The sequence below is a fragment of the Panulirus ornatus genome, chromosome 30 (assembly GCF_036320965.1).
Source record: "Panulirus ornatus isolate Po-2019 chromosome 30, ASM3632096v1, whole genome shotgun sequence".
NCBI lineage: Eukaryota > Metazoa > Arthropoda > Malacostraca > Decapoda > Palinuridae > Panulirus > Panulirus ornatus.
This window is the reverse complement of record NC_092253.1, coordinates 2,022,817-2,045,279: the sequence shown is the minus strand read 5'-3', so window position 1 is coordinate 2,045,279 and position 22,463 is coordinate 2,022,817. Positions and strand designations below refer to the sequence as shown.

General features: G+C 39.3%; 2 protein-coding genes across 3 annotated transcripts in view; one reads left to right on the top strand and one right to left on the bottom strand.

The window, feature by feature from the left end:
* Nucleotides 1-8,800, top strand: part of LOC139758299 (ubiquitin conjugation factor E4 B-like) — a 53,981-nt gene extending 45,181 nt beyond the window's left edge. The window contains exons 24-26 of the mRNA XM_071679524.1: nt 3,036-3,210; nt 3,885-4,031; nt 5,629-8,800. Coding sequence (XP_071535625.1) covers nt 3,036-3,210; nt 3,885-4,031; nt 5,629-5,696 — 390 coding nt within the window. The 3' untranslated portion in view covers nt 5,697-8,800. The remainder of the gene's footprint in view (nt 1-3,035; nt 3,211-3,884; nt 4,032-5,628) is intronic.
* The window catches only part of LOC139758300 (uncharacterized), a 56,360-nt gene that overhangs the window by 3,250 nt on the left and 30,647 nt on the right, over nt 1-22,463 (bottom strand). The window contains exon 8 of one of the 2 annotated variants that reach the window (XR_011714794.1): nt 16,733-16,985. The exons of the other annotated variant lie outside the window; for it this stretch is intronic. The gene's annotated coding sequence lies outside the window, so the exon portion shown is untranslated. The remainder of the gene's footprint in view (nt 1-16,732; nt 16,986-22,463) is intronic. 2 annotated transcript variants of the gene reach the window in all.

Here is a 22,463-nt window from a genome sequence, read left to right as displayed (position 1 = left end):
TGACCTGTTTTTCATGCTTGCTGTTTGAATGATTTTAGTGTTTAAGTTAGTTTTCCTGAAAACGTTTGTGCCAGTGATGAAACTTTATGATGGTTCTGGTTAACAGCATCACCCTTGATATAGATCACAGTGACCTATTTTTCTTGCTTCAGTAACTGGTTAATTTTTACATTTGATGCAATGTATCATGCACTTCATGGCTGAGTTGCACATGCATACATGTTTCACACTTTTGCAACTTCAGTTATATTTTGTGTTGAAGTGTTTATTTGTAGTTATCCATCTTATAAACATTTTTATCCTGCATATACTGTTGTTCCTCATTAAGTAAGCAGACAGCAGTTTCTTTACTTGTGAATTAGCTAGGCACTTCGGCAGCATTTTTAGCAAGAGTTTTGATTTGAGATATTTAGCAGTGGCAGACAGTTTGTATGAACCTCATATACTTTTAACATGGAAATTAGAGTTTTCAGATGTAGTTACTTTTTATTTGCTTTTGCTATATGACATAAAAGCTTTTTTTTTTGTAAACTTGATCTGAATGTTCCTCATTTATCAAATTTTATAATTATATCCATCCATCTGTCTATCTGATATTTACGATCCATTTCCATTTGGGATGGGTTAAGAAACTAAGTAACCACATCAGAGCTGTAATACCTTTTTCCTTAACTTATGCTTAGTTTGACAAAGTTGTTGAAAATTTCCTTATTTCAAAAGTACTTGACACACTTGATTCACTCATAATTTGATTCTTCTCTGGATCTTTTATGTATTCCTTTATTGCACCCTCTTACAGTCAGTTACATGATAAATGGTCTTCAGTTATTCCAGGAGTACCAACCATTAATATTCTTCTCAAATGGAATAGGTCATTGAGTAATGTTATGCATTATTCATTTGTTGTATTGTTTTTGAAATTTTACCTCCAACTCTGACATACATTACCAGTCTACTGTCCATCATGCATTTTTCATGGTTATTACTGTAGGCAGCCACTGAGCAGGGAGATATATTACTGGCTGTATAGTGAGCCAGCATTTCATTGGTTGTTAAGTTGCGCTCTTTTGATCCTGGTAGCTGTCTTTTCTTTCTGCAGTCACACATGAAGTGCTAGCATGCTGTCCACAAACATATAATCTTTCCTAGAAGTAGTAGGTAGGAACATTAGCTGGGAGCATTTGATAGAAGTAGGAAATTGAAAAATCAGGTCGACACATTAGGTAGAAGTAGTTGGGAGGAACATTAGGTAGGAGCCTCGAAAACATTACTCTGGAGTTGCCCTCTGCCAATGGCCTATTAAGGGATGGATGCTATCAGGACCATATGTCTTGTTTGTGTCCTGAAAGAGAAGCACTGCTTACACTTGTCACAGTTTCGAATGTAAAATCACTATAGTACATTTATTCAGTCATTATGTATGGATGAGCATTACCTTGTATCTTTGCCGTAGTCATTTTTTTTTTTTTCTTTTTTCTGTCTCCCGCGTTTGCAAGGTAGCGCAAGGAAACAGACGAAAGAAATGGCCCAACCCACCCCCATACACATGTATATACATACGTCCACACACGCAAATATACATACCTACACAGCTTTCCATGGTTTACCCCAGACGCTTCACATGCCCTGATTCAATCCACTGACAGCACGTCAACCCCGGTATACCACATCGATCCAATTCACTCTATTCCTTGCCCTCCTTTCACCCTCTGCATGTTCAGGCCCCGATCACACAAAATCTTTTTCACTCCATCTTTCCACCTCCAATTTGGTCTCTCACTTCTCCTCGTTCCCTCTACCTCCGACACATATATCCTCTTGGTCAATCTTTCCTCACTCATTCTCTCCATGTGCCCAAACCATTTCAAAACACCCTCTTCTGCTCTCTCAACCATGCTCTTTTTATTTCCACACATCTCTCTTACCCTTACGTTACTTACTCGATCAAACCACCTCACACCACACGTTGTCCTCAAACATCTCATTTCCAGCACATCCATCCTCCTGCGCACAACTCTATCCATAGCCCACGCCTCGCAACCATGCAACATTGTTGGAACCACTATTCCTTCAAACATACCCATTTTTGCTTTCGGAGATAATGTTCTCGACTTCCACACATTCTTCCCAGAATGGAAATTTCGGAGTGATAAGTACACTCGCATCAGTTTTTTATCATACTTTTTGGATTATTGTTTTTTTTTCCAAAAGAAGGAACAGAGAAGGGGGCCAAGTGAGGATATTCCCTCTGAGGCTCAGTCCTCTGTTCTTAACGCTACCTGGCTAATGCGGGAAATGGCGAATATGTATGAAATAAAATAAAAATATAAATCAGCATTATAAGTGTACGTGCAAGTTTAGCACATGCTCCAAAACATTGCTGTGCTAAGGTTAGTTAAGTGAGTGAATGACATACTATTAGCACTAAAGAAGAGAAAGCATCCTAGAATCACACACACAAAAAAAAGTATTTTGGGTTTGGTATGAGATTTTAATTACTTTTCTTAGCCACTTTCATATCTATCAACATTATTTACCTTCCTGCGTTTCCATCTGTGTTTATTTGTTTATCTCCCCTATTTTGTGTGTTGCTTCAAGAACTTCTCATATACCTTATATAGGTGTTATCAGACCCTCCCTGCATGAGGTTACACTACCAGTGGAAACAGACCCTTCCCTGTATTGAGGTTACAATGTAAGTGAAAAGTCACCTTCAGCAAGGCTTTGTCATTGTCATCGGACAAAAAAGAATACAGTGTTGTCAGGGAAATTCTGACTAAACAAATCCATCACCTTCCTGTTACTGATTGTGATGCAGCCTTGAAGATGCAGGAGCCCATAAAAAGAGTCCAGGGGTTGCATAATAATAATAGCTTATGCTCATTTTTCCATATTCCTCCATGGAAATATCCTTTCTTCTCTGACATTCCACTTTCCCTTTCATGTTATATTCAGTAACTAGTATCTCAGTATTTTGAATTCATTTCAAGTCACATCACTAGTTCCTCAAAATTATTATTGTTTTTCCCACTCAGCGATCATTCAGTAGAGAGTTATTCGAAACAGCAGCATCCAAACTAGAGAGAGCCATTATAAAATGTGGTCCAGAGGTGGCCATGTTCCGAAGCATAGGACAGAAAGCTTACAATGTTCTACAGGCCAACCGGAAAAAGGACGAGGATTATAGTGATGCACCAGACCACTTTATGGGTGAGGATTATTAGTTTTGTTTGTGGATATAACTTGCATGGATTTCCATGTCATTTATTGATGAAGAAAGTACTTCAGTGTGATAGCTTTTTCATTATAGAACTTTTGGTCTGCACCTACAGTAGATCAACGTAACCAAACTGTTAGCACGTGCCATAAATAAAACACACAAAAACTGCACATCCTCCCACCATTCTTGCACCTCTCGTCTCATTCCTCCCACTCTTATCCTTACTCACCTTACTCCTGCCTCTTCCCTTTTTCCCCTCCCATTGTACATACTCCATTCATTCTTCCTACATCTCTCACCTTTTCTTTTCTTCTAATCCACATTCCTCTTTCCACCCTATATCCTTCCCATCGTTGATTGTCTTCCTTCCTCGTCAAACCCCTCTCATGAGAGTGTTCTCATTTTTTCCTAATTCCTTCTGCTCCCAAATCATCCCGTATTATGTTTTTGCCACTCCTCTTACCCATCATATTCCCTTCAACATCCTCATTCCTTCATGCCCTCCACTTCTTCCATTCATCTATTGCTGTCATCAGTCTCATTCTGACGTCTCATGCCCACCATTTCTTTCACCTCTTGGTAGATTGCCTTTTCTTTAAAGTCCCCAAACTAAGAATGTTGACCCCTGCAACAACTGCCATCCATATAATGTTTTGCTTTTCAGACCCCTTGATGCAAACACTTATGGAGGATCCTGTGGAACTACCATCTGGTGTAGTGATGGACAGACCTACAATTGTCAGACATCTTCTTAATGATCCTACTGATCCTTTCACCCGGCAACCTCTCTCAGAAGAGCAACTTCTGCCAGGTTGGTGAGACATTTTTCTATAGTAATCAGTTAAAAAGCTGTTTTATGATTGAAGCAAGGTGCATTTAGAGCCAGAGAATTATGACTGGTCTAATATACACTTTACTTATGCGTTGTAATCATTTCTTTGTGTAATAGTGTTTTAATTGGACCGAATTTTGTATAGAAAAACTGCCATGATTATCATAATTTTGATAAAGTAGTGGTCCTCCACAGTAGCAAACATCTGAATGTCTGGAGCTAGTGTGTATGTACTTTCCAGATAAAATTGTTAGACCCCAAGAAGATATTGTGGCATTCAGCCTTAAGCCATCTGTCTATTGTAGGCTGCAGATTGCCTTTGTCATGGCTTATGAAAGTATGTTTGGTGTGTGTGTACTGATGTAGATTAAGAGGCAGGTACATAGCAGCATCCTGACTTATTATGAGAAAACTAGATGAGTGTAGACCTTATCCTTTATACATTATTACCTTTGGACACCCAAAATGTTTACATGAATCAAGGATGCTGTGGGACTGCATTGTAAAATTCAGTGTCTTGGGAGTAACATCAAAGAGGTGTGGTTTAGTGCAAAAGATAGGATTGTATGAAGGATAAGGAAGTTCATTGAGTATTCAGGAGAGAGGAATGTGGATCAGTGCATTGAAAATTTATTTTAGTATTATCTTCACTTTGGTATTTTTTCATATCCTTGTTTGCTGTTTCACACTTTATTGAGTTAGCACCAGGAACAGATGAAGTAATGGTATTCTTTTCCTTACATTCATTCTCTAGTTGTCATTTATACTGTGCCACCAAAACTGGAGCCCCTTTATACACAGCCAAGCCACACAGACCTTTCTGCGGTTCCCCCTGACCACTTCATGTGCCCTGGTTCAGCCCGTGGACAGTACATTACACCTTTTGTACCACATTGCTCCAGTTCGCTTTATCCTATGCGCTGCTCACACCTTCCTGCATGGTCAAACCACAGTAACTTGGAGCATCTTTCATTCCATCCTACCATCTCACCCTTGTTCTTCCTGTCGTCCTTGATCATTTCACTTCTTATGCATGTATTCCCTTAGTCATCATGTCTTCACTCTTTCTCACCATATATCCAGATAACTTCACCACACCCTTGCTCAGCTCCATCAAACATACTTTGCTTACTACCACACCTCTCTCTCTCTCTCACACAGTATCATTCCTTACTGAAACACCTGTCTTCACAAATTTTGTCCACAATTATTTCATTTCTAATATATCCCTCCTCTCCTGTACTTTTGTGTTTAGGGCCTGACTCACATCCATACAGCATCATCAGGACTAATATACCAACAGACATATCCATCTTTGCACTCCTAGGCAGTGAACTGTCCATACATTCTTCAACACATTTAGGCCCTTTGCCACCCTGTGAACTCCATTTCATGGAGAGATAGACTTGACCCTTTTAGTTGTCTTCTGCAATACGCAGGGAATATGTGGGTTGTATAATTTTTCCCCTGTACCCATGGGAAATTATAAACAGAATGTAGGTTAACAATGGTGATATTTTATTTTATTAATGTGTAAAAACTATCAGAGCCTTAATATCAATATTCTCTTTTGCAGCTGAAGCACTTAAGAAGGAGATAAGTGATTGGATTGCGGCTAAGAATAACCCTAAGAGTGCATCTTGAGGGCAGGATGGTGATAGCTGGACTTGTTGTATGTGTTGTGGTGTTCAAGCCAGGTGACCATTCATTACCTTAGCAAATCAGTGTGGCTGGTAATGCCTCTCGGTGGTAAACTGTCATGTGTGGATGTGAGATGTACACCACAAGAAGTAAAGAATGTGGTTACTGTAGCCAGAGTAGGGCTAAATAGACTGTGACTGTACAATTACTTGTGTTCCATCAGTACAGAAATGTTTATTTTCGTTAAAACTTAAAATGAACACGATATGCAGCAGATTGTTTCTGAAATTTATGTCACATACATTAATTTCAATGACAGTTTTACATATGACTAGGAATATCTGAGAATATTGGTTTTCTCGCATCATTTTTAAAATGCAGAACAAAAACAATTTCAAGCCAAATTGTGTAGGTCTTCATACATTTTTCTCTTCAGTTATCATCTAGTATGTAAAATAGTGGCAGCATATGTTGTGCACTGATGCAAGAGAAAAATTGGCTGAGAGTGGTCTTTAGGGATGAAGAAAAATGCTGTGAAACCTAATCAGGTGTATTCATCGCTATTCCTCATCTCACTGCAGTCATTCACAAATCCATCACCATCTTGTGATATATGAGACACATTTGTTATTTATAATTAATGCGTTACGTCATGTGCAAAGTATGTAAGAATATATTCTGGTGATGAGGCTCATGGTTGTATGGGTTTCATCTTTAGAAAAACTTGGCTAGCAATATGGTGTGTTCTTGACTCTGACATAGTGCATGTGCTCAGATGAAGATTGGTTCATAATCATGGCCTTAGAACTCTGGATATGTGTGAATTAACTTTTCATATAAGGTTGTAACTCTGTACTTCATCTGGGCTATGCACATGATTGCATGAGTTTTAAGACTTTAATGAACTGTGTACTTGCATTTGCGTGACTGATGATCAGTTGCAAAGAATTTTTGAAAATTTCAAAGAATTATAATTTTTGACACTGAGTGAGATGGAAGGGGAAGGTAATTACATAGAATGTGTCCATGTCTTCTTTACTTAGCAGTCACTCATTGCTCATCTGGTCAAGTGGACTCACTTTTTAAACTCAAGTGTGTTGAGGTGGCTGATAGCATCCAGGAAATGATACACAGATTGTTTATTTTGTACAGTATATAATTTTTATTTGGCAGATGGATTCTGATCCTCATTGATGCACCCTAAAAGACAGCTATTTATAACACTGTCCGTATTTCACTTTTTTATAATTTTTACACAATTTCTCACCCACAGGACAATGGCCTCGGGTTGAGGGCTTGACCAGTTTAGGGATACATGACTGAGGGACATGAATAAGTTTGTTAAGTATCTAGATGGAGCCCAGGTTGTATGAAGGTGGAGCCTAAATGAAACCTAGTTGGGATCCAGTATAGCCTGAGTAGGACTCATTTTTCAGGATGTATTAACAAAGGTGCTGAGTGAGGTTTTTGCAAGGAAATCAGGTACTGAATTCAGTAAACAGCCATCTTGCTGTAGACAGATGGATTTTCACTAGCTTGATGAAGGATATCTGAAATCTTTTGCTCTTAAAATCAGATCCTGTAAGTGAGATGCCATGTGCAGCACTAGAATGCACCATATATTTTAAAATAAGATTTATATTGCTCATATTAAAGTATGCATAATGGTGGTTGTTCATCCTTCTTGGTCTTCAGACTTGTGCTGGCCTGGATTACAGTGGTATTTCAACTGCTCTTGTCTCTCACACTTGTCACGGTGTGCATAACAGTGTTTTAGCCGTCCAGGTCCACAGACTTAAGTTTGCGTGAATAACATTGGTTGTTCAGTTCCTGTGGTCCTCAGGTTTATCATATACATGACTGTGACTGTTCATCCATCCTGGTACTCAGACATGAGCTGTTATGTGTAATAGGTTGATCAGGCCTCTTGGTTGTCATACTTGTGTCGACATAATGGTGATGATACAAGCACCCTGAACCCTGGTCCCATATGCCTGTGGGCAAACAGTAGTTGTGCTGCAATTCTGATCCTCATAGTGCTGATGATCACAGCAGTGGTTTTCAGCAATCCTGGTCCTTATACTTGTGCTTATTGGCATGATTAAAGTTTTCAGCCATCCAGGTCATCACTTTTGCTGAGCATAGCAATGGTTGCACAGCTGTCATGGTCCTCTGACTTACTGTGATGTGTAGAAAAGTGGATGTGCAGCCAGAGAATTGTGGTGGTGGTGCATAGCACTGGTTCAACCATCCTTTTCTTCATACATGTGTGAAACAAGTGGTTTTCAATGATCCTGGTCTTTAGAATTGTGCTAGTGTCTATGAGAATGGTTGATGAACCTTCCATGTTCTCAGACGTGCTGATGTGCCTAAATGTGATTTAGACCATTTCAGATTTTTACTGATGTGCATAACTGGTTGGTAGAACATCCTAGTCCTCAGAATTTGAATGGTTTGCATATCATTGGTTATTAAGCCATCTCAGTCCTTAGACTATGGTTGATGTGCATATTAGTACTGATGCAGCTATACTGGTCCTCTGACTTGTGCTGGTGAGCATAACAGTGATTTACAGCCATACTGGCTTCGAGATTTGTGCTGGTGAGTGTAATAGCAGTTGCACAGACATCCTAGTCCTAAAGACCTATGGTGGTGAGCATGATAAAGGTTTTGCAACCAACCAAGCCCTTATAATTATGCTGATGGGTTGCATAACAGTGGTTGATCAACCATCATGGTCCTTATCTTGTGCTGGTGAGCATAACAGTAGTTGTGCAGCTGTCATGGTTCTAAAGTGCTAATGGTGTGCATCTTGGTTGTGCAGCCATCCTAGGCCTACTGAGTTGGCTTGCATAAGAGAGGTTGTTCTGGCATCTTAGCCCTCAGACTTGTGGTGGTGTGTATACCAATGATTAACAGCAATCCTGGTATCTCGGTTCCCAAACTTGCCAATTCCTTGGCCTGAAGTTTACTGCCTATCTTGTGAGGAAGTTGGTGTAAGGAATTTTACCTTGTAGCTTTAACTTCTTCAGACATGTTGTAAATTAAAGGATTTGAACCATGTTTAAAATATGTATGCCTAAAATTTAATAAATCCTTTAGTATAATTTCTTTTATTTTGAGGCTTTTAAACATTTTCAAGTTGACAGTCTCTGTCTTGGAAAGAACAGACAAATTAGTAGTATCATTTTGTGCCACTTGATATTCTAAAATATTATTCATTTTTTTATTTATTTTGCTTTGTCGCTGTCTCCCGCGTTAGTGAGGTAGCGCAAGGAAATAGATGAAAGAATGGTCCAACCCACCCACATACACGTCCACACACGCAAATATACATACCTATACATCTCAACGTATACATATATATATACACACACAGACATGTTGGAAAGGATCACAATGTTGCGCGTAATCAAGATATTCCTGAGTCCACGGGGAAAATGAAACACGAAAAGTTTCCAAGTGCACTTTTGTGTAATAATCACATCATCAGGGGAGACACAAGAGAGAAATATAACAGTCAGTCGATATACATCGAAGAGACGAAGCTAGGACGCCATTTGGTAAACATGTGATTGTCCAAAACATCAAACGAGCGTTCATAAACTTATCATTTTACAAATCTTATCAACAATAAAGTACCATCACTAATATTAAGATTAAAATTCTTTGTGTATTTAATAATAGAAGATTCAATGATATTTCTCTTGGTAATAGAGTTAGAGTTAACAACTGAGATGGCATTACTCCAGTCAATACAATGATCATAGTTTTTAACATGATTAAATAAGGCATTTGATTCTTGTCCCATTCTTATACTATATTTATGTTGCTTAAGTCTAACAGAAAGATCCTTACCAGTTTGACCAACATAAAATTTATCACAGTTTCCACAAGGAACTTTATAGATGCAACCAAGAGAATTTTCTGGTGAATTCCTGATTAAGATATTCTTTATAGTATTATTGTTGCTAAAGGCAACATTTACATTAAAGGATTTAAGCAACATGGGAAGCAAAGTGAAATTATTATTAAAAGGGAGAACTAAAAGATTCTTGGTGTCAATGGGAGGTTTGGGCTCAACTCTATAAAATGATTTCTTTGCTAACTTAAGGGATTTATCAATGAAAGATCTAGGGTACTTTAACTTAGATCCAGTAGAATATATCTTCTCAAACTTATCATCAATAAACTCTGGACTGCAAATACGTAATGCCCTTAGGAACATAGATTGAAATGATAATTTAACTCTGTCATGTTGAGATGAGTGATAATGGATATATGAGCATACATTGGTGGGTTTTCTGTATATGCTAAACTTAAACTTGTTTCCTTGTCTATGGATCATGCAATCTAAAAATGGTAACATACCATTATTTTCATTTTCTACAGTAAATTTGATGGAAGGTACTAAATTGTTAAGTAAGGGGAGAAATATTTGTAATTTTCATTTGTTGGCCAAACACAAAGAACATCATCTACATACCTAAACCAAATTGCATTAGAAGGTAAGATATCCTTTAGTAATTTTGTTTCAAAAAATTCCATATAAAGATTACTTAGTACAGGTGAAAGAGGGTTACCCATTGCCATACCAAATTTTTGAGCATAATAATCTCCATTAAATTGAAATACACAGTCTTTTATACACAATTTTATCAGTTCAATGAAATTAGACTTTGAAACAGGTAAATGAATATCATCCAAGACATCAAATAAATATTCTAAAAGGTCATCAACTGGAACTTTAGTGAAAAGTGAGGAAATATCAAAGCTAACGAGTTTGAAATCAAAATTAATATTGATATTGTTTAACTTGTTACTAAATCTACATTGTTCATGATATTAGAATTTGATACCTTACCCACTAAAGGGCTTAATAAGGAAACTAAACATTTTGATAATTTGTATGTGATGTAGCCTACTGAACTCACTATAGGTCTTGCTGGAAAATTTTGTTTATGTGTTTTCATAAGTCCCCTTCATTGCCATATATGTATGGACTTATGAAAACACATATAAACAAAATTTTCCAGTAAGACCTATAGTGAGTTCAGTAAGCTCCATCACATATAAATTATCAAAATGGTTAGTTTCCTTATAAAGCCCTTTAGTGGGTAAGGTATCAAATTCTAATATCATGAACAATGTAGATTTAGTCAACAAGCTAAACAATAACAATATTAATTTTGATTTCAAACTAGTTAGCTTTGATGTTTCCTCACTTTTCACTAAAGTTCCAGTTGATGACCTTTTAGAATATTTATTTGATGTCTTGGATGATATTCATTTACCTGTTTCAAAGTCTAATTTCATTGAACTAATAAAATTGTGTATAAAAGACTGTGTATTTCAATTTAATGGAGATTATTATGCTCAAAAATTTGGTATGGCAATGGGTAACCCTCGTCACCTGTACTAAGTAATCTTTATATGGAATTTTTTGAAACAAAATTACTAAAGGATATCTTAGCTTCTAATGCAATTTGGTTTAGGTATGTAGATGATGTTCTTTGTGTTTGGCCAACAAATGAAAATTTACAAATATTTCTCCCCTTACTTAACAATTTAGTACCTTCCATCAAATTTACTGTAGAAAATGAAAATAATGGTATGTTACCATTTTTAGATTGCAAGATCCATAGACAAGGAAACAAGTTTAAGTTTAGCATATACAGAAAACCCACCAATGTATGCTCATATATCCATTATTACTCATCTCAACATGACAGTTAAATTATCATCATTTCAATCTATGTTCCTAAGGGCATTACGTACTTGCAGTCCAGAGTTTATTGATGATAAGTTTGAGAAGATATATTCTACTGGATCTAAGTTAAAGTACCCTAGATCTTTCATTGAAAATCCCTTAAGTTAGCAAAGAAATCATTTTATAGAGTTGAGCCCAAACCTTCCACTCACACCAGGAATCTTTTAGTTCTCCCTTTTAATAATAATTTCACTTTGCTGCCCATGTTGCTTAAATCCTTTAATGTAAATGTTGCCTTTAGCAACAATAATACTATAAAGAATATCTTAATCAGGAATTCACCAGAAAATTCTCTTGGTTGCATCTATAAAGTTCCTTGTGGAAACTGTAATAAATCTTATGTTGGTCAAACTGGTAAGGATCTTTCTGTTAGACTTAAGCAACATAAATATAGTATAAGAACGGGACAAGAATCAAATGCCTTATTTAATCATGTTAAAAACTATGATCATTGTATTGACTGGAGTAATGCCATCTCAGTTGTTAACTCTAACTCTATTACCAAGAGAAATATCATTGAATCTTCTATTATTAAATACACAAAGAATTTTAATCTTAATATTAGTGATGGTCTGTACAAATTAGATAACTTTATTGTTGATAAGATTTGTAAAATGATAAGTTTATGAACGCTCGTTTGATGTTTTGGACAATCACATGTTTACCAAATGGCGTCCTAGCTTCGTCTCTTCGATGTATATCAACTGACTGTTATATTTCTCTCTTGTGTCTCCCCTGATGATGTGATTATTACACGAAAGTGCACTTGGGAACTTTTCGTGTTTCATTTTGCCCGTGGACTCATAGGAACACACAGACATATATACACATGTACATAATTCATACTGTCTGCCTTTATTCATTCCCATCGCCATCCCGCCACACATGAAATAATAACCCCCTCCCCCTTCATATGCGCGAGGTAGCGCTAGGGAAAAGACAACAAAGGCTGCATTCGTTCACACTCAGTCTCTAGCTGTCATGTAATAATGCACCGAAACCACAGCTCCCTTTCCACATCCAGGCCCCACAGAACTTTCCATGGTTTACCCCAGATGCTTCACATGCCCTGGTTCAATCCATTGACAGCACGTCGACCCCGGTATACCATATCGTTCCAATTCACTCTATTCCTTGCATGCCTTTCACCCTCCTGCATGTTCAGGCCCCGATCACTCAAAATCTTTTTCACTCCATTCGTCCACCTCCAATTTGGTCTCCCACTTCTCCTCGTTCCCTCCACCTCTGACACATATATCCTCTTGGTCTATCTTTCCTCACTCATTCTCTCCATGAGACCAAACCATTTCAAAGCAACCTCTTCTGCTCTCCCAACCACACTCATTTTATTACCACACATCTCTCTTACCCTATTATTACTTGCTCAGTCAAACCACCTCACACTACATATTGTCCTGAAACATCTCATTTCCAGCACATTCACCCTCCTCCACACAACTCTATCTATAGCCCACACCTCACAACTATATAACATTGTTGGAACCACTATTCCTTCAAACATACCCATTTTTGCTTTCCAAGATAATGTTCTCGACTTCCATACATTCTTCAATGCTCCCAGAATTTTCGTCCCCTCCCCCACCCTATGATTCACTTTCGCTTCCATGGTTCCATCTGCTGCCAAATCCACCCCAGATATCTAAAACACTTCACTTCCTCCAGTTTTTCTCCATTCAAACATACCTCCCAATTGACTTGTCCCTTAACCCTACTGTACCTAATAACCTTGCTCTTATTCACATTTACTCTCAGCTTTCTTCTCTCACACACTTTACCAAACTCAGTCACTAGCTGCTGCAGTTTCTCACATGAATCAGCCACCAGTGCTGTATCATCAGCGAACAACAACTGACTCACTTCCCAAGCTCTCTCATCCTCAACAGATTGCATACTTGTCCCTCTTTCCAAAACTCTTGCATTCACCTCCCTAACAACCCCATCCATAAACAAATTAAACAACCATGGAGACATCAAACACCCCTGCCGCAAACCTACATTCACTGAGAACCAATCACTTTCCTCTCTTCCTACATGTACATATGCCTTACATCCTTGATAAAAACTTTTCACTGCTTCTAACAACTTGCCTCCCACACATATTCTTAATACCTTCCACAGAGCATCTCTATCAACTCTATCATATGCCTTCTCCAGATCCATAAATGCCACATACAAATCCATTTGCTTTTCTAAGTATTTCTCACATACATTCTTCAAAGCAAACACCTGATCCACACATCCTCTACCACTTCTGAAACCACACTGCTCTTCCCCAATCTGATGCTCTGTACATGCCTCACCCTCTCAATCAATACCCTCCCATATAATTTCCCAGGAATACTCAACGAACTTATACCTCTGTAATTTGAGCACTCACTTTTATCCCCTTTGCCTTTGTACAATGGCACTATGCAAGCATTCCGACAATCCTCAGGCACCTCACTATAAGTAATATATACATCAAATAACCTTACCAACCAGTCAACAATACAGTCACTCCCTTTTTTAATAAAGTCTACTACAATATCATCCAAACCCGCTGCCTTGCCGGCTTTCATCTTCCGCAAAGCTTTTACTACCTCTTCTCTGTTTACCAAATCATTCTCCCTAACCCTCTCACTTTGCACACCACCTCGACCAAAACACCCTATATCTGCCACTCTATCATTAAGAACATTCAACAAACCTTCAAAATACTCACTCCGTCTCCTCACATCACCACTACTTGTTATTACCTCCCCACTAGCCCCTTCACTGAAGTTCCCATTTGTACCCTTGTCTTACGCACTTTATTTACCTCCTTCCATAACATGTTTTTATTCTCCCTAAAATTTAATGATACTCTCTCATCCCAACTCTCATTTGCCCTCTTTTTCACCCCTTGCACCTCTCTTGACCTCTTGCCTCTTTCTTTTATACATCTCCCAATCATTTGGATTATTTCCCTGCAAAAATCATCCAAATGCCTCTCTCTTCTCTTTCACTAATAATTTTACTTCTTCATCCCACCATTCACTACCCTTTCTAAGATGCCCACCTCCCACGCTACTCATGCCACAAGCATCTTTTGCGCAAGCCATCACTGCTTCCCTAAATACATCCCCTTCCTCCCCCACTCCCCTTACGTCCTTTTTCCATTCCGTACTCAGTCTCCCCTGGTACTTCCTCACACAAGTCCCCTTCCCAAGCTCACTTACTCTCACCACTCTTTTCACCACAACATTCTCTCTTCTTTTCTGAAAACCTCTACAAATCTTCACCTTCGCCTCCACAAGATAATGATCAGACATCCCTCCAGTTGCACCTCTCAGCACATTAACATCCAAAAGTCTCTCTTTTGCACGCCTATCAATTGACACATAATCCAATAACACTCTCTGGCCATCTCTCCTACTCACATACGTATACTTACATATATTTCTCTTTTTAAACCAGGTATTCCCAATCACCAGTCCTTTTTCAGCACATAAATCTACAAGCTCTTCACCATTTCCATTTACAACACTGAACACCCCATGTACACCAATTATTCCCTCAACTGGATGAAAGGAATAGAATGAGAAGACATGATTAATGCAGACAGCTTACTCAAATTTGAGAGGCTGTATGACAGCTAGTGGAGAATGAATATTCTAGAGATGGGGCCCCACGAGTGTAGACTTATCCTCCGTACAGAACAAATGGGTAGTTACGCAGATGCCTGACCAAAACAGCGTTTCTTGGCTTTGTTTCATACGAACCCCCATCATCCCCTACTCGGCTTGCCAGGAAGCAAAAACACGCACACGCGGGCTTCCGTAGTGCACTGGTTAATAGTACTGACTAGAGTCTCCAAAACCAGTCCGAGGTCAGCCGACCCGGGTCGCCTGGGTTCGAATTCTGGGCGCGGCAGTCAGCCTACACCCAACCCAGGTGTTCGTTCTCCCCTCAAGGATAGTCGATATATGGGTAACTGGCTTAGGATTGAGTGCGTATGTGTGTGCATACATACATACGAGTGACGACATGTAATATAAACACAATGTTAAGAGGCGGGGCAAAATGAGCGTAAAGCTCTTCCCGCAGTACACATTAATAACCGCCGATGCGCGCGGGATGGCGCTCGCAGATACATACGACGACCAGCGGTCCCAGCGTGCACATCCTACCTGAACGTTCCCTGCTCTGAACTCGAACAACGTGGAGGAGCACAATTAATGTGTTAATAATATAGTGACGGACTGCATTAGTCCAAGATTACATGTTCCGAGGAGCAGAGGTATACCGGTAATGGCAATGTTCCAAGGAATAAGTAATAAACTGACTAAGATCGCTTGAAGACATTTCGATTACCGGAGAGCGAGTTATACATCAAGTGGATCTGGTTATAATATGTGGACTCCCATTGAAGTGACGAGAGGCACATCCCATTGGGCAAGCTCGTGTCCCAGGATCGCTATGCGTGTGAGTATACAATTTCTGTAATATCTGGTTAATCCCTTGAGCACGACGGTACCACCCTTGCACACAACTAGGCAAACCTGGAGATAAGGTCAAAGGCCAGTCCACCAGGCCCAAGGCTTGCACCATTGTGCTAAAGAAACTAATATTCATCAGTATCCCCGTATCTGGTCAATACATCGGATTGCAAAGAATATTCGATGTGAACCGAGACGCCAGACTTCAATTTCGACAAAAAAAAAAAAAAAAACGAGCATTGACAATGTTTACGTTGCTACATTAGCAAAATACGATGACATTTCTAATGGATATGTTGGGTATGCATTTTAGTCATACATGTATTGCCATCTAAGAGATTCTCACGTTGTATTCCTGCCGTGCTAATACTCCAGGACACTTATTCATGGCACTGAATCCCTTCCGGGGTACCATACGAACCTTTTAGATTCTGTGTTCGTGCACGAAGTTGTCCAATACTGGTTCACAACCTGCCCTCCTGACGCATTCAACCTCTCCTTAACTGGTGTACAACCCACCCTCCTCATCGCAGACACATTTACAACCCTTCATCAAGCTGACCCAAAACTTGCCATCAACAAAACCACAACCTCATTCCTTCATAATCTTTAAACAAACTGGCTGTTACCAACGCTACAACTTCCTTGCTTCTACAATGGCTACAGCCCTCCCTTTTGCTTATACTATGGCTACAACCCTTCTTTCTTTCTACTATAGCTACAACCCCTTCCCTTTGCTTCTACCTAGGTTACAATCCTCCCTCTTCCTTGTAATGGGGCTACAATCTCACCTCTTGCTTCTGGATCACAATCCTCCTTCTTGCTTTTAGTGGAGCAACAACTCTCCCTCTTGTTTATATTGTTGAGCTTAAGGCCAAGGAAAGGCTACAACCTTCCTCTTGCTTTCAAAGGAGCTACAACAGCCTCCTCCCAGTACATAACTTCCGTCGGGAGAGCATCAACCCCAGCAGTCACGGCAACAGGCTGCACCACACCACCACCGCCACAAATTCCGAGCCTTTCTCTGGCCTTGGGCTCCACAACCTGATGAGAGTACAACTTGACTTAGCTTTCGATTACACTTTTTTTTTTTTTTGGGGGGGGGGGGCAGTCGGTATTTTCATTTCTGATGCTAGTGATTTAGTGCTTTATATATCTAATTATTATCTTCGTATCATTGTTGTCATTATAATTGATCGCCGTTTCCCGCGTAAGCGAGGTAGCGCCGGGAAATAGACGAAGAATGGCCCATCCACTCATTTACGCATACACACACACACACACACATATATAAGTATATAAATATATATATATATATATATATATATATATATATATATATATATATATATATATATATATATATACATAAACGCCCATACACGCACATAAACACATCAGTATATACATATATTACATATATACACATGTACATATTCATACTTGCTTTCATCTATTCACGTCGTTATTCCGTCCCACAGGAAACAGTATCGCTACCCCCTGCTTCAGCGAGGTAGTTCCAGGAAAAAAAAAAAAAGGGGGGGGGGGGGCACATTCGTTCACACTCAGTCTCTAGCTGTCATGTGTAATGCACCGAAACCACAGCTTCGTTTATCCAGTAGCAACAGGATAAAAGAAGAAAGGACAAGTAGTAGCAAAAGTAGCTGCAAAGATAATTACCAGGAAGTAAGAAAATATTAAGTTGTAGCAATAGTAGTTGTAGCTCCAGTTATTTTTTGAAACTTCAAATATCTCATTCACATAGGGAAAACATTTGAAATATTTGTTACTCCGTGATATGTAGGTAACAGCCAACCAAATCACTTCTAGCAATAACAATACATTGCAACTTTTTTTTAATTCTCCACTAAAACGTAATCAACATTCGTGTAATTTCTGCAACATCTGCAATAGCCAGACTGACATATAAGTGCCAGGAATATCCTTAGGAACTCTAGATTTATTTAGGAGTGCAAGATTTATTTGGAGAGGCAAAGACTGTCGTCTGAGGTCACAGAATCATTTTAAGATGCAAAGAACTCCCCTAAAATATAACATCCATCAGCAGCTGCAAAATATACCTCTAGGTATGTATCAGAGCGGACGGACACCAGATTTAGTAAGAAGTACTGATACTTCCCGGGAACATCGAAATTTGTAAGAGATGTTGACAACACCCTTTCAAGTGATGCTCGGGTGCTAACACTAGTGATGCAAGACTTGGAAAGTAAATGTAAGGAAGACCACTTTGGAACGAACCTAATCAGAAGTCCTAAGAGCACTCTTGGCAACACAAGTCATAACCAGACATAAACGAATATGACTAGCGGATCCAGTACAGGTTTGAGAACTAAGAACACGCCAGTGGACGCCAGACCGGCGCATACGCACTCTGTGGGCTGCTTATAGCCGCCAGGTATATACAACAACACTCGAATGTGACCCTTTGTGGAGTTAGAAAGTGTCGAGGGTTGTGGCAATATAAATTGTAGCGACCAGTGTTGGTGTGTCTTTGGTCCTCCAGACTGTAATTATGAAGAGTGTTACCATCCAACGTTGCTCCGAATTCTACATGTCTTACAGGATAGCCGCTGGCACTACCGTTCCCCCTGCTTGCCTCCATAACTAGACCTTTTCTTCCTCGAAGTCTCTTGTAACCGTAAATGTATGTATATTCCTATCATGAATTATATTTCCCTACCGTAAATGTATGTATATTCCTATCATGAATTATATTTCCCTGATATTATGTACAGCTGTCAACCACGTTAATGTCCTCTTTAATATGCAGTCTCTCATTCCTTACGTTTTCTCATTCATCTAAATAAATCATTACATAAGCATATATATATATATATATATATATATATATATATATATATATATATATATATATATATATATATATATAATTTATTTCATTTATTGATTATGCTTTGTCGCTGTCTCCCGCGTTAGCGAGGTAGCGCAAGGAAACAGACGAAAGAATGGCCCAACCCACCCACATACACGCCCACACACGGTCATATACATAACTATACATTTCAACGTATACATACATATACATACACAGATACATATACATATATACACATGTACATATGTATACTTGCTGCCTTTATTCATTCCCGTCGCCACATGAAATAGCATCCCCTCTAACCCCGCGAGGTAGCGCTAAGAAAAGACAAGAGGGCCACATTCGTTCACAGTCTCTAACTGTCATGTGTAATGCACCGAAACCACAGCTCCCTTTCCACATCCATGATTTACCCCAAACGCTTCACATGCCCTGGTTCAATCCATTGACAGCACGTTGACCCCGGTATACCACATCGTTCCAATTCATTCTATTACTTGCACGTCTTTCACCCTCCTGTATGTTCAGGCCCGATCGCTCAAAATCTTTTTCACTCCATCCTTCCACCTCCAGTTTGGTCTCCCACTCCTCGTTCCCTCCACCTCTGACACACACACACACACATACACACACACACACACACACTTTAGTACCTAAAAATGTTGTCCGCTAATCTATGTATTAAGAGTGCGAGCTGATACCCAACACAACACTGCTGCTAAATTCCTTAAAAATCATTTAAGCTTTGAAAAGAGTTTGCAACTACACCTACCAGAGCATCTGTCACTTTAGAGATATGATTTATCATCGGCAGTTTCCTTATAATTCGTAGGTTTCTCGTCACATTCTATATTGTCATCTACTGTATGACAAAATCCTGATAACGCGATTAAAATCTCGCGTCAGAAACTTAAGGGCACTCGAATACGACAATAACGAACTTTCCTGCATTTTGGTTGATGGCATATTAGGTCATGCACACGTAAATGAAGAGAAAATACCATACGCTCCTTGGAGAGAGAGAGAGAGAGAGAGAGAGAGAGAGAGAGAGAGAGAGAGAGAGAGAGAGAGAGAGAGAGACTCAGGACGGTATTGTGTTATTTCTGTGTATTTCCTTCCGCCTTTACCTCCCTCGGTGATACCAATAGAAAGCCGGAGATGAGTCAGGTAAACAGAGCGAAAAGGTAAACAACAGTGACTGGTGCACCTCCGGTGAACTTTCTTTTGGTGATGTAGCAAAGAAGCTATGGCTACTACCTGACCACTCTCCCGCTAGCTCTCCCAGCACTTCGCCTGCCACACACACACACACACACTAGACACACTACCCTCAGTGCACACATCATCTACCCGAAAATCCACCCGTACTCCTAGAACACGGTGATGGGTAATTACCTACCTTCCTCGCGCAACTTGGGGATCAATCGCTCTATCCTACAGAGGAAAAATCGTTGCAGTCATCGCAATAATTAGTTATATATTCTTCCGTTCAGAAAACATTTTCTTTTTTGATAACCAAGAAATTTAAAAGCCCAGCGGGATTCGCTACTGCTCGTATATTTTTCCCTTTTCTACATCACGAAAATAGACGTATAGCAATGCACCTCGTTGGTTGTAACTTAAAAAAAAGCGAAGGAGGGTTTTGAAGCACTTGGAATATATGGGGTTAGCTGAACCGATGAACTTTACCTAATCCGTACCGCCTCTCTGGGTCATTCAAATCAGTACGACAATGTAATCCATTAAGCCAAAGCCCTCGACCCATTTAAAGAACAAAGAACTAAGAACACCGTCTTCTGTATTTTGATGGATAAGTACCGACGCTGTCCAATGATTCTACCGTTTCTTTGGCTGCAGTGATGCTAAAAATTCTGAACAGTGCTCAGGATCAATTATTTTGGAAACAAATCAGAACGCACAAGTTGCAGTAACCATATTTCCACAAACAAATGAAGCCTGCAAAGTTTGAAGGCGTTACTTCAAACCACTCATGTGCAGAGTAAAGTTTGTCTAGCGTAAATTTCTATGTAATGTTTTACGCATTCATAATGTCTAAGATAAATGAAAATGAGAAAATATTAAATTGACATTAAATGAAGTCAGCTTAATAATTATACTGATCATAAGTTGGTACAGAAATCAACGTTTATTACACGCGTTCATGCAGTTTAAAGGTAATAAAAATATATATATTATTGAGGTACTAAATATAAGCAAAAAGTAAAAAAGCCACAATTACAAAAGTTTGGACGTAAAGTACGAGGTACTAAGCAACATCACGTATTAATAACATACTACACAGTAAGTGGTACCAATTGAGGGAGAAAGTGTGTTGTGATGGCAGGTGGCAGTGGACGGGAGCCAGATGTTCACTAACCCCGGGCGAGGATATTCCTTCCACCCACAGCCCGTAGGCTAGTCGTTCAAAGCTCTTACTGTTCTCGATCTTAAAATGCCGTGTTGGTTGTCGTCATAAGGTGTCAGATTGCTATTTGTGTCTGCATTTTTGGCACCTAGCGTTCTTTTAACACTCAGCACCCTAATACATTGATCTCGTCAATTATACGTGGTATGTGCAGGAGTGCCCTTTTAGTCTAGTTCCTTACACAAGTTACTTCTGCCAATCTCTCTCTCTCTCTCTCTCTCTCTCTCTCTCTCTCTACATATATATATATATATATATATATATATATATATATATATATATATATATATATATATATGTGTGTGTGTGTGTGTGTAAGGCGAGAGCATTATCTTGAAGGGCAAAAGGGTTTGGTGGAGGAGGGTAAAATGTTTGAGGATATGTGGTGTGAGGTGGTTTGATCGAGTAAGTAATGAAAGGGTAAGAGAGATGTGTGGTAATAAAAAGTGTGGTTGAGAGAGCAGAAGAGGTTGTGTTGAAATACTTTGGCCACATGAAGAGAATGAGTGAGGAAAGATTGACAAAGAGGATGTATGTGTCAAGGTAGAGGGAACGAGAAGCGGGGGACCAAATTGGAGGTGGAAGGATGGAGTGAAAAAAGATTTTTGAGTGATCGGGGCCTGAACATACACGAGGGTGAAAGATGTGCAAGGAATAGAAAGAATTGTAACGATGTGATATACCGGGGTCGACGTGCTGCCAATGGATTGAACCAGGGCATGTAAAGCGTCTGGGGTAAACCACGGAAAGTTTTGTGGGGCCTGGATGTGGAAAGGGAGCAGTGGTTTCGGTGCATTATACATGGCAGCTAGAGACTGAGTGTGAACGAATGTGGCCCTGTTTCTTTGCCTAGCGCTACCTCGCAGGGGTGGGGGTGCTATTTCATGTGTAGCGGGGTGGCGATGGAAATGGATGAAGACAGCAATTATGAAAATGTACATGTGTATATATGTATATGTGTGTGTATGTATATGTATGTATATGATGAAATCTATAGGTATGTATATGTGCGTGTGTGGGCGTTTATGTATATACATGTGTATGTGGGAGGGTTGGTCCATTCTTTCGTCTTGTTCCTTGCGCTACCTTGCTGATGTGGGAGACTGCAATTACATACAATAAATATATAAATATATTTATATATAAATATATAAATATATTTCTGTTCAGGGCCAGGTGAGGATATTCCAAAAAAGGCCCAGTCCTCTGTTCCTAACGCTACCTCGCTAACGCGGGAAAT